Raw genomic sequence first — 13,981 nt, forward strand, 5'->3', positions numbered from 1 at the left:
CCCTCGAAATCCCCCACCCCTTGCCCCTACACTCCTAAACTCCCCCCTTTCCCCTCCACTCCTAAACTCCCCCCTTGCCCCTCCCCTCCTAAACTCCCCCTCACTCCTCCCCTTCAAAACTCTCCCCCAACGCCTCCCATTCAAATCTCCCCCCATACCATTCCTCTCCAATTCTCCCTCCTCACCCCTCCTCCTCAAAGCTGCCTCCTCCCCACTTCGTCTCCCTTCTATCTCATACCTCCACCCCCCCAACCTTCTACATTCCTCTGCCCCCCCCTCAAACAACCCCTCACTGTGCCTCATCCCTTCACCATCAAACCTTTTATCCTCCTCATCCTTCCCTTTCTTGGAACTCTTCTGTATTCTCTGACACACTATCAACTGCTCTCCCTACCTCCCCCTCTCATCCTTCATCTTACCCTACTCCTCCCCTCCCCTGTCCTGTACCCGATGCTCCCCTCTCTCTTCATTAACGGTATGGACCTCAAACATCCGGGGCCTTCGCTCAAACCTGACTGATCTCTCCATACAGGTTGCTTCTGACAATCCAGACTTGATCTGCTTAAGAGACTTTCCTCCTTCAAGATGTCTCTGATTCCTTAATATCTCTTCCTGGTTACTCCCTCCTCCGGTATGATAGACCTGAGCCTCGTCCTGGTGGTGGGGTGGCTATCTTTATCAAAAACTCTCTTCCTCACTCTCCTTGCACTGCCCTCTCTCCTCCTCACCCCCAGGAGTACCTCTGGCTACCGCTTCCTCTCCGCTCCCACCTTTTGTTCATATGTGTTCTGTACCGTCCTCCAAACAGTGATGACTCCATTTACATTTCACTGTCTGACAACATGGACCAACTTCTATCCACTCATCCCAACTCTCTCTTCCTTATATGTGGTGACTTCAACTGTCATCATGCCAGCTGGTTGGGTGTGGGTTCCTCTCTCACCAGTCATGGCACCTCAGCAAAGGACTTCTGTGACTCACTGGGATTGACACAATCTGTCAATTTCCCGACGCGGATCTCAGCCAATGGAGTATCTTCTCTTCTAGACTTGGTTATGACAAACTTCCCTGCTAATGTCTGCTGCTCTTCTTCGGCTCCAATCGTTTCTTCTGATCATGTGCTTGTCAAAGCGGACATCTCTCTGGCCATTCTCAGAGAGCCTCCTCAGCGTCGACGATTCTGGAATTTCACTCAGGCCGACTGGGACGGTCTTCAAGCAGCCATCAATCGTCTGGATTGGTCTCCCATCTCCACTGCCTCTGACATCAATTCTTCCTGGGAATTCTTCCAAAGCAAACTGCTCTCTCTCATGCACAGATTTATCCCATCTCGTCTTCAGTTGTCTTACCCTTCCTCCCGTCCATGGTACACTGAATCTTGTGGCGAGGCAGTTGCCCTGAAACAACTTGCCTTTGCCTCTTGGAAGGCTAATCCAACTGAAGGCAATCTCAGTTCCTTCCACCAAGCTCGGAACAAGTGTGTTTACCCTCAGGAGTGCCAGGAAGCACTATCTCTCCACACTCAAGAATGAACTCTCAAACCTGTCTCCTTCCTCCAAATCCTGGTGGTGTCTGGTCAAATCCGTTTCTGGTGTTTGTTCCCCCTCCATCCCCTCCCTTACCTCAAATGGCCACACAGTTGACATCGCACGTGACAAAGCCGAATGCCTCAACTCTGTGTTTGCCTCAAAATCTTTAGTCCCAAACCCATCTCTCTATGTTCCCACCTTTCCCAGTCGAACCCAACTGCTCCTGGACTCTGTGTCCTTCTCTCCTGACAATGTGGAGGAGTTTTTGTCTAACCTCGACTCTGATTCTGAAACTGGACGAGACGGCATCAGCCCACAGGTCCTAAAATCCTGCTCTGCTGCTCTATCTCACCCTCTCTCTGTTCTTTTCACCCTATCTTTTGCTCAAGGTCATCTGCCAGCATCCTGGAAATCAGCAAACATTACCACTTTGCACAAAAAGGTGCAAAAACAGATCCTTGCAACTACAGACCAATCAGCCTGCTCCCAATTATCAGCAAAGTCATGGAATCCATCATTGCTTCGGATATGAAATCTTTCCTCTTCTCCAATAGCTTGATCTCTTATCATCAATTTGGTTTCAGACCAGGTCACTCTACTCTGGACATGCTGCTTCTGCTGTCTCAACAATGGATGGAGGTCCTCAATGCCAAACAGGAAATCAGAGCTGTCTCCCTTGACATATCACGTGCCTTCGATACAGTCTGGCACCCAGCTCTGCTCACCAAACTCTCCTCCTATGGTATCCATGGAAATCTCCATGCATGGCTTGCGGACTTCCTCTCTGGTCGTAGTCAACGTGTGGCCCTGAATGGATTTCTCTCATCTCCCCTTCCTGTTCAGGCTGGAGTTCCCCAAGGCAGTGTTCTGGGCCCTGTGCTTTTTCTGGTCTTTATCAATGATCTCTCCGACTCTCTGGAAAATCCTCTCTATCTCTTTGCTGATGACTCCACCTTCTACCGCTCCATTCCTCTTCCCTCAGATCGGCAGTCTGCAGCCTCCTCACTCTCTGAAGACCTGGACAAAATCACAAACTGGTCAAACAAGTGGAACATGTCTTTCAATCCTGACAAATCTCACACTCTTACTATGTCTCCCCGAAAAGATCGACTGGACAACCCTCCCATCTACTTTCTCAACAATCCTCTCCAAGAAGTTCTGTCGCTCAAGCTTTTGGGTCTCACTATCTGCCATGCTCTTCCTTGGGAAAACCACATTTCCAAGCTGGCCTCCAAAGCCAGTCGCCGACTGGGAGTGGGCATGCTCCGTCGTGCGAAGTCCTTCCTAGGCACACCTGAGCTCCTCACCATATACAAGGCTTTCATCCGCAGCTCAATGGAATGTTGTTCTCCCCTATGGGCCGGTGCTCCTGCCTCACACCTAGCTCGGCTTCACGCTGTTGAAACCAAAGCTTTCAGAATCATTGGAATCTCCCGCGATGAAGCTATCTCTGAGGGCCTTTCACTCACTCACCGCAGGCAGGTAGGTGGTCTTTCTGTCTTCTACCGACTCCTCTCCGGCCTTGCTCCCCCAGCTCTCTCTGTGCTCTGTCCCCCAAATATTCCTACAGGTCGCACAAGATCTGCCAGCAACCCTCTGATGGTTAAACTGCCGAAATATCGGCTCTCTGCTCACCTTCACTCTTTCATTCCTCTTTTCTCCCACCTCTGGAACAAACTCCCACACTCCCTTCAATCCCACTCCTCCCTCCAGGTCTTTAAAACAGCTGTTCACCACCATCTCTTATCTTCCCCCATCCAAAACCTTGATCTTTTCTACCCCCACTAATTCACCCCAGATCCACCTTGTTTGAAATTCCAACTTCTTTCCTGGAAGTCCTGGCAGTGTCCATATGTTTTATACCTCTCCCATCCCCCCCCCCCCTTCCCATGCCTCCCCCCCAAAGCCCTCTCCCTCCCACAGATCTCTCGATGTCTCCATGTCTCTCGGTCCCTGCTCTCAAATGTTGTGTTTGTGTCCTTCCCCCTCCCTCCCCATCTTGTCTACCGCTCCCGATGTTATATGTTTTATGTGTCGGTTTGTCTTTCTGTGTGATTCATGTTCGCTCTTTCACGAGCCTCGATCTTGTATACAACAAAAAAAAAAAAATCAGTCTTTATAAATCACTGGTGCCCTCCACTCTTGAAAAGATTCAGATTTTTTGTATCCACATGATTGTAAATGGGATGGCCAATTTCATATCTCTTTCAGAAAATGGCAATTACGTACTGCGGTGGTGGCATGCCTGCTTCTGTGAATGTTATGTTCATTATATGTCAAGATATGCAGTATATTCCAAGAGTGGAATTGTGGGCCAGTTTCCAACTTGATATCACGCAACTCACTGTCTTTTGGATTTCCAACTTTATCTGTAACTGCTGGTCCAAGTGTGCTTCGGCCTTCTCTCTCTACAAACTGAACTCATCTCCTGAGTGGCACGTGTTTTATATTCCCTCACCTTCGTGGGGTTTTCATCGTTTGTACAGCAGAAACCGGCCCCATTTGACATGTTCCTGCATGGTGAACAAGTATTTCACATCAATTCCAGAATGGCGGAATGTTCCAGGCTTACGGAATGGCATGAACTTGTGACAGTTCATGAAGTGGAGGCATCATTATCAGAAGCAGTGTGATGGAGTAAATGCAGAAACCAGACTCATGGGACATCCTTTACAGCATCCTATCAAATTAACTGTTGACCTCCTGCGCACGGCCAAGCAGAACAGCACAGACATTGTCTTTTGCTTTTATAAAACACTTGTGCACCACAGGGGGTTCTCAACCCTTCCCATCCATGTAGCAATCTTGTATTTGGGATTTGACCCTGGGTTGCCAGCATCATAATCAGATGGGAACACTCATAAACCAACGCATTCCTCACGTCTCGTATCTTTCCATTTGCTGCTTTTTATTCAGTTGTTGGAGAATACAAGATGTGGCTGCTTAGTAGTTTTGACATGTTTTGCTCCCTCCGTGCCGGCACAAACTTTGCTCTGCCTACCCGTGCTCTTCTTGGAAACAAACTGTTCTCTAGATAATGGAATACTATGCCAAACAAGAAGCCAAACAACATGCCAAACAAGAAGGAATTATGTTATTGAATGTACTTTGCCTTGTATCCCTTTCAGACACAGTTTTCCATTGTCACATGTTGTAGTTTTACCATTTCACCATGGGGAGTGTTAAATAAAGTTTACACATGCTCTGATAAAAAATCCTTTGCTTTTATGTATCATTCTTACCAGGCTACCTTTGGAGTCTACCTACTGCACACATCTGGAGCCAACACTTCAGGGGAGTTGCACACTGGGGCGATAGTTAATCCGCACTCCTCGCAAGATGAAGCAACGGACAAGAGCTCAGCGTTTTGCAACGATGAACAGTGAGCACCACATGTGCAGGAAGATCATGAAACTAGTGGGTCAAGCAGAGCTGAGCTGATTGAGCTGTTGCGTGGGCCACAGATGCCCAGACTCGCTCGGCCATTGCGTCACCACGTGGGCGATCGAGCACGAGGGTGATAATTCACCCGTCGAATTTCCCACCTGCACAAGCTAATTTGCTAATCGCACAGCTTGCTTTCAGGGGTACTATTTGCACTTCACTTGTCTTCAATTCGCCACCTTTGTTGCAAAAAAAGAAAGAAAAAAAAAAGGATTTTTTGACAAGCTACAATTGCACATGCAAGCTGTATTTCGATGCAGCTTTGGCAAAAGGAAATGATCGCATGCTGCGTACAATTTACTGCAGAATGTTGGTTAAACTTAAAAGTAAAATTCTACCATGAGAAAAAGAAAGAAGATCCCTCTTTATTTAGATAGCAAATGTGATCCCACTGTGTGCTATGTTCATGATGGTTTTGAAGTTGCTTTGTCCATGCCATTTTTTGAACTTTGGTGTTATTCTTTACTGAAGATATTCCCAAATCATAATTAATGGTATAAATTATGAAATGAACACTATTTATCCTGTGGCCTAATTTGTAAATCGAATATTCAATTCGTGTATATATTCCTTAATTATTACTGGGCATGGCCTAGACGTAACCACATTCACCTCCAAGCTGCCCAGCCTAGGTTTGAATCCTGACCAGGTTGCAAACTGTCTTCCTGGTGTTTCTTCATTCGTGTGTCGGTGTAACCCCCTATGGTGCACAATTCTTCAGCGTGTGTGTCGTCCCTCGGACAGACACTAAACTGGGTGCCCCGTCTAGCGGAGTTAGTTTGTGGACGTTAAAGACCTCGGTGTCCTTCGGGAAGAGTTGGCGAACCATCGCCAGCACAATGGCCAAATTCCAGATTTCAAATTCCTGCCCTCACCTTAATCGAACGTCAGGCCTAGCCAGCCGGTTCATGAAATGCTTCGGCCAAACTTCCCCCGACCCACCCCACAATAACGTGGGAATAACTGTGGCCCCGTTAAAGATTAATTTTATTCCTCAATTATTGATGAATCTGCCAAATTTGTGATTATTGATATGTTGATTTAAGAATCGTGTTTTTTTCTCAAAGATTTATCTGCATTTGTATGTTCTCAATCATTAATATGTGGTTGAGGTGTGGCGTGCATGCATCTGAGGTCTTTAATTAACAGGAATTATATTGTGCAGTTATTGCGGTGAAAGGGTTAATTAGAGCCTGCTATTTCCCTTAATGTATGAAGATGACGTTCAAAATAACATTTATTACAAAGTCTCCAATAGTCGGAAAAAAGTTTTCTTTTTATGCTCAAAATTCTCAATCATCAAAGACTTTTTATTCTTGAATATTTTGTTCATATTCTGAAAGCTCCGTCATTGATATTGTGACTTTCTTTGCATTGTTTTTGGATATACACGATTTTAGAATTACTGATCTTGTTTTTCTTAGATATTTTATCTTGTTGCAAAAGTTTTTCGATAACACGACGATTCGCCGAGTCTCTTGTTAGCAATTGGAAGTGGCAGATGATGAGATTTAGCTGTTTGTGCATTTGAAGATGAGGTTATTGTTTATGGGTTCCAAATAATCAAAATGAATGAAACAAGATTGTAAATCTTGAAATGGATTCGATGAGAGATCAATTTCGGTTTTCTTCAAGGCTGCCTGCGGAGTGAGAGTAATCGAGCAAGCTGTTTTGTGTGGACTAGACTTGTCAGGATGTCGGAAATGTCAGAATTGAAGAGATTGCTGTCGAATGCTCCTGAAAAATTGTAGACAGGAAATATTGAGCACTTGACCTCAAGAATTCTAAAATATAAAGTAAAGAGAAGCGACATCTCGCATTAAAAAAAAATCCCACAACTGAAGGTAAGGAATGTACGTGCAATAGAGAGTCGTCTCACATCAATAGCAAATGCATTGGATGTGATCACATTACACTTTTAATTCCAATAAACTAAAGCAGATATTATACATTTGTTTGCTAATTATTTTCTAGCTTGATCAGTGGTTTCAATTTTTCAATTTATTAGGGGTTTTGCAATGTATTTGTCGAGTCAAAATTAAGTGTACAACCAGAGTATAAACCGTGGATGATCCTGTAAAATACGGGACGGCTGGTTACAGTGGGGAGGTGGGATTGAGGAAGGGGATGAGGAACATGGTGAGGAGGGAGAGGAGGAGGATTAGGTTGAGTAAGAGGAGGAACGAGAGGCACTACACCTTTAATTGAAAACCTGAGTGGTAGAAGTACTTAAGTCACAAAATAAATATCTCTATGTAAAATTATTACTGACCAGGCGTGTTACCATGCAGTAGATGGAGTTCCTGGTTCTAATTCACTTTGCCCAAGAATGTGATTTAAGTACTTCTTCCACTTTAAGTACTGAAGTACTTCCACTGATTTGAATCCTAGTTCAGGGAATGGTTGTAAATAGAAAGTTGTTGAAAGTTATGACTTTTTAATGTTCTTGTGAAATTCTTGAAATCTTGTGAAAAGTATATTCAATTATAAAAACAATTTTTAATAAAAGTGGGCCTATCTCTAACTTAACAATGAAGTACTTTTTTTTTCTTTTTTTTTTTAAGAATCAAGTACTTTTGAAAATTTAAATATGGGATATAAACTTACAGGCCTCGTGCTTGAGTGAAAGTAGTTTGTTATCCGCTCATCCAACCTGATGTACGTTACAAGCAAATAATTTTAACAATGATGTGTTCTGTAATCCTAAAATTGATGGGTAAAAATACACGATTCAAACCTGGAGGCCTCACATCCTATACCAGACTGAGTGCTTCACCCACTCAACCAAGCTGTTATCTGATCAAATCAGCAAACTATCAATCTGGTATGCTATAATCCTTAATATATTATGGATAAAAACACAGTATTCAAGCATGCAGGCCTCACATCCCATAAAGGATGAAATGGTTAACCCACCCATCCAACCTGACAGCTACTCAAAGTAAATAATTTCCTCAATCAAGTATTTTGTAATCCTTCATTGATGGGTAAATGGACAGGATTCTAACCTGCAGGCCTCATATTAACCACACACTCTTCAACTCACTAAACTAAACATTAACTAGCCATTAAATCTACCTTTTTCACAAAAACTAATTAATATTATTCAAACAAAATGGAAAGAAGGAACTTGTACTTGCACCACCTCCTCATTTGTAATGTTGATCTCTAGTGGGCCAAACATCCATGGTGCCCCAGGATGCAGGATGGGATTCTAACTTAAAGGGACAAACATTCACTTGTGGTTTGCTCGGGTGTATTGTGAAGGAGCTCGTTACTCCCAGGAAAACTCAAACGGTTGATCCTCTCTTCGCAGGTGCTTTCGAGCTCTGAATTAAGTATCACAGCAGGGGTGTGAAGACCAGGGTGAGTGGGTCGGATCATCTCCGAATGGCGGACGTTTGTTGTGTGAAGCAGCTCATGAAAAAAAAAAGTACAATCGGGCAGTGGTCAAGGGGGCTGTCGTATGCCCCCTTGCGGAGTTAAGGAACAACCCCCCTTGTGTTAAGGGACAACCCCCCTTGTCCCTTAACTTGGTTTCAGTTAGCTGATATGAACATCCTTTTCAAATTTCAAGTCAATCAGATGAAAATTGAGGATTTTAGAAATTAGAAAAAAGTGATTGACATTTGGCCTATGTTGACCTTATGACCTATGTTGATCTCAAAAATAGTTGGTGGTTGAATTGAGTTAGCCGATATGTAAATCCCATTCAAATTTCAAGTCAATCGGATTAAAATTGAGAATTTTAGAAATTTGAAAAAAAAGTGGTTGACCTTTGGCCTATGCTGATATCAAAAATAGTTGGTGGTTGAATTCAGTTAGCCGATATGTAAATCCTTTTCAAATTTCAAGTCAATCGGATGAAAATTGAGGATTTTAGAAATTTGAAAAAAGTGGTCGACCTTTGGCCTATGTTGACCTTTTGGCCTATGCTGACCTTTTCGCCTATGCTGATTTCAAAAATAGTTGGTGGTTGAATTCAGTAAGCTATGTAAATCCTATTCAAATTTCAAGTCAATCAGCTGAAAATTGAGGATTTTTGAAATTCAGAAAAAGTGGTTGACCTTTGGCCTATGTTGACCTTTTGACCTCAAACATATATAGGATTTTGCCAGACCACAAACTCTACCATTTGGTGAAGTTTCGTGAAGATTGGTTTCAAATTGTGACCTGTAGGCAAGTATAAGTGAGTGGACAGACAGACAAACAAACACACAAACCGGAGGGATTTTTTTTTTTTTTTCCCCAAGTAACAAACAGACCCAACTGCAATAGCCTCTCCTCCTGCGAGGGTAACTATGTTCCTTGCAATGAAAACGTACCTTATTCAGTTTCCAATGTGTTTTATAAATGTACATAAATTCAGATGACGTCATGTGTGCGAAAGTGAACGTGTACATTTGAAAGTGCGTGTGTGCATATGTTCGTTAAAGTGTAGAAATCGTAATTTCTAAAAGAGGAAGGGAAAAATCTCTCGGGAATTTCCCCGGGCTCCCGAATAAGTAATTACCTGTGCAGGCATTTCACCCGACCAAGATGATTTTGTCGCCTCTAATGTTTATTTACTTCCCATATAATGAATTTCATGTCCATCAGTTTGTTTGCAAGCCTTGAAAAGTGGGGTGAACATTGTTCTGCATTATGAGAACGTACCTTCATCGAGAGGTGTGGAGTAGACCGTTGCCACAATCGCTCCCAACAAAACAAGCACTTCCTCGTTTCCTCTGCATGAGTCGTAATCAAAATGTACCTTTGTTTCCTCTGAACGATACCTTCATTTCATGGCAAAACATGCATTGTTCAGTCTTCAAATGTATGCCAGAGGCCTATGTGGCCCGTTCCGTGGCAAGAGGCAGGGCAAATTAAGACCTGCGAGGGAGAGTGGGGTGACCAAAGGTAGCCGGATGGTGAGCACTCCCGTTAATTATCTTCCAACAAGGGATGCTTAAATTAACCCAAACACCCACTTTTCGTTCATGCATTCTCTTGGAGTTTGAGAAGTATCATTTTGAAATTTTGGGCCTCTAGGTTTCATGGTTTTGGAGTCATGGAGGAGACACACACACTCTCTTATTATTAGTATAGACGAGCACAGCTTCGTGAAGAATGGCAGAAACTCCCCAAATCCAGATGTGCAAAGCTGATACAGACATACCCAAGAAGACTCGAAGCTGTAATCGATGCCAAAGGTGCTTCTATGAAGTGTTGACTCAGGGGGCTGAATACTTATGTAAACAAGACATTTCTGCATTTCATTTTAAATAAGTTTGTAAAATTTTCTACAAACGTTTCCACTTTGTCATTATGGGGTATTTTGTGAATATCGGTGAGAAAATTTTAAATTAATCTATTTTTAATTCAGTCAAGAAAGTGTGAAAATGTGAAACAAAACAAAAAACAACAAAATGTGAAAAAGTCAAGGGGTGTGAATACTTTCTGAAGGTGCTGTATGTTGATTGGATCTTGGTATTTCATATGTTAACTGGTATTAGCATTGCACATGGTTCATGATTGGGAGCCTCTATGGTGTGCGTTTCTGTCTATGCTGTCACTGATGATTCACCAACAAGTGATGAAACCGATCTAGTGGCTGAGCGGGGCATGTAACGTTGGGATTCTCATGTATGTACTACTTGTGAATGTCTACAGCTGAAGAGGAACGTGGGTAGGGTTTGAAACAGCAAAGGGTTCACCGTGTGGAGCTTTTCTTGTTTGCTTTATGCAGCTTTCCTTTGGCTGAAAAAGCATTGTGGTATAATATTATTACCGATCGCGGGTTCTAAGAGGAGTTTATTACCCCACTCCCCCTCAATCTCCGGGTCCACTGAGGCCGCCGACCGCGACTAAGCTCGTGATCCACGGATTGCTAAGCAATTCCGATCACCGACCTCCCGGTCATGCACCGAAGAGTTTGCTGGTCAAGTAATCCCCAATACCTTCAAGACACGCGACCGAAGAAACCGGGGATCGAACCCTCGCTTCCCACACTTTATTGCGTGCCGAGCGGATTTGCACGGTGTGAAAAGCAGCGTTACCTGACGTGATTTACGGACCTGATTCAAGCCAAAGTTGGTCTTGGATGATGCTAGGCCAATGGCGGAAAGACGTACCCGAACAGATTTGAAAGTAACAACAAAATGTACAGCCTTTTATTTAGAAGGCACAGAGAAAAAGAGACGAAGATGCAACCTTATCAATTCCTTACCTAATTAAACCCAACAGGCACGTACACACACACACACACACACACACACACACACACACACACACACACACACACACACACACACACACACACACACACACACACACACACACACACACACACACACACACACACACACACACACACACACACACACACACACACACACACACACCTTGAAAATGATGGAAATAACGTGAAAATTCAAAACGAATTTTGTACACTTCGGAATTCAATAATAATAATAAATTACCATAAAAACTTAATATATGTACCTACATCCGGTAAATATTTTGTTTGATTTTGTTTCTTATCAACAGAATTAGAGGGGTTCCAAATGTGAAATAGATATGTGGCCCACCCTGTACTTTTCCAGTTATCAGCATCTTATTACTTCACCTCCAAGAGTCTATCGACCTGTAAACCAAAAAACAATTCAACTCAACGACCCTGTTTTTGATGGACCCAGAATAGTGAAATGCTGGAGCAGTGAACTTTATTCATAAATAATTAATTGTGTGTTGTGTGACTTTTGGGTGTCTGGCAGCAGAGGACCGCATGTGTTGTTGCAATGTTATTCATTTGCACTTTTCCTTTGTAATGGATTATCTGCAGGCCTGATGGTGCTGCCAGCATTCCCTTTCACCGTGTCCAGCCTTTGGGATTCTTCGTGCCCTGAACACATTTGCAGGTTTTCATCTTTCCTCACTAAGGTTTATTTTTTTTTACATTGTGCTATGCAAAAATTGAGGTGCAAGGAAGAGCAAGGGACCAGATTGACAGCAGCGTAGTGGTGAAGAAGTAGATGCAGGACAATAAATAAATCATACAAACATACATAACCTTCAAATACAAGCAGCAATGAAAAATCCTGCATCATGGAGGAGTTAAAGGCTGATTCGGTGGAGGAAATAAATGGTAGTTAAGACAAAAATGAGGAAGAAAAGGAGGAAATAAATTCTGACAAAAATGAAGAAAAAGAAGGAAAAGAAGAGGAAAGAATAAGAGGAAGAAGAGGAGAAATAGGAAGGAGGAGGAGGAATAAGAAGGAGGAAGAAGAGGTGGAAGGGGAAGGGGTGGGAGAGGATGAAGAGGAGGACCAAGAGGAGGAAGAAGAGCAAGAAGAAGAGGAGGCGAGGAAGAGGAAGAAGAAGACGAGGAGGAATAAGAGGAGGTAGAAGAAGGGGAGGAGGAAGAGTAGGAAGAAGAAGAGGCAGAAAAGGATGAGAAAAAGAAGAAGAAAAAGAAACAGCAGAAGAAGAAAAATATATATCAGGACAGGTTGTTGTTGTTTTTTTAAACTCAAGAGTTAACGCATTGAATTGCGTTCCTGGAGAGGGACTGGCAGCAAAAAGAGTAGATAAGTTTTCACTGTAATTAGTAGGTTACCTGCAAGCATTGAGGATAGAGGGGTCAGGACTTGGGTATGGATGGGTGATTTAGGCTATTACATGTCTGTGTATAGTCTAGTAGGAAGACTAGGTCCCCCTGCACCCCCCGGAGATATACTTCTAATCAGTGTTTCTAGATTGGAAAAAATGTGTAGAAAATGACTAGCTATGGCCCCAAGCTGAAATAATGTCCCACATACCATTTTTATGCAAATTACTGCTGCCATTATCAAAAAAAGACTAGGTCCCCCTGCACCCCCCGGAGATATACTGAAACTGGCAGTGACTGGTGATTGAAATGCGGTGCCTTTTTGTGTTTCAGGTCGAGGTACGTGAACTCCCCACGATCTACAGCAACCAGGAAGAGACTGATACCAGGGTGGTTCTGTACCTCCATCATGCTGCTACCATCGGATACAAGAACGCTGTAGTCAGAACACCGGACACAGACATCCTCCTGATCCTGCTCCACCATGCCCACAACATCAAGCTGACGGTGTACCTGGATACAGGGTCAGGGAAGCATCGCCAACTTGTCAACGTCTCTGAGCTGGCAGAATCCCTGGGAGAGGACTACTGTGCCACTCTCCTGGGGTACTATGTGTTCAGCGGAGAAGACTGCACCAGTGCCTTCAAAGGGAAGGGAAAAGTCGGGCCCTTGAAAAAGCTGGAGAAGAATCCCAGGTTTCACAGGGCATTCGGTGAATTTCACAGGGTATTTAGAAAAATAAAACTTTGTGTTAACGTCTGTGTAGACGGACCTTAATATGAGTCTATTATTTCGTAAAACTGTGATTATTTTGTAAATAAAGCACTAATTAGCATACTAGTATACCATAGACACATGTAATCATGTTATGAATAGTTCTATCATGATCTATGCCCTTCAAAACATGGGTCTAGACACCTTCATTTTTCAATTATCTGCAATATTGGCTGAGATATGTCAAAAATCGTTTTTTTGATAATGGCAGCAGTAATTTGCATAAAAATGGTATGTGGGACATTTTTTCAGCTTGGGGCCATAGCTAGTCATTTTCTACACATTGTTTCCAATCTAGAAACACTGATTAGAAGTATATCTCCGGGGGGGTGCAGGGGGACCTAGTCTTTTTTTGATAATGGCAGCAGTAATTTGCATAAAAATGGTATGTGGGACATTTTTTCAGCTTGGGGCCATAGCTAGTCATTTTCTACACATTTATTCCAATCTAGAAACACTGATTAGAAGTATATCTCCGGGGGGTGCAGGGGGACCTAGTCTTCCTACTAGACTAGTAGCGATTGTGATGCCTTGAGAGGATCTCATCAAAAGGTTAATATGATGTCGGTGCTTGTGCATTCCTCATCATACTACATCTCAATTCATCCCTAAAATATATAAAACATGCTGGGGAAAATATATAAAA

At 43.2% G+C, this 13,981-nt stretch overlaps 1 protein-coding gene across 1 annotated transcript in view; it reads left to right on the plus strand.

Annotated features, from left to right (window-relative positions):
* The window catches only part of MOCOS (molybdenum cofactor sulfurase), a 329,100-nt gene extending 322,180 nt beyond the window's left edge, over window positions 1-6,920 (plus strand). The window contains exon 15 of the mRNA XM_068123432.2: window positions 4,775-6,920. Coding sequence (XP_067979533.2) covers window positions 4,775-4,915 — 141 coding nt within the window. The 3' untranslated portion in view covers window positions 4,916-6,920. The remainder of the gene's footprint in view (window positions 1-4,774) is intronic.
* Window positions 6,921-13,981: the final 7,061 nt, after the last annotated feature.

The sequence above is a fragment of the Myxine glutinosa genome, chromosome 7 (genome assembly GCF_964187855.1).
Source record: "Myxine glutinosa chromosome 7, kmMyxGlut1.1, whole genome shotgun sequence".
Taxonomy (NCBI): domain Eukaryota; kingdom Metazoa; phylum Chordata; class Myxini; order Myxiniformes; family Myxinidae; genus Myxine; species Myxine glutinosa.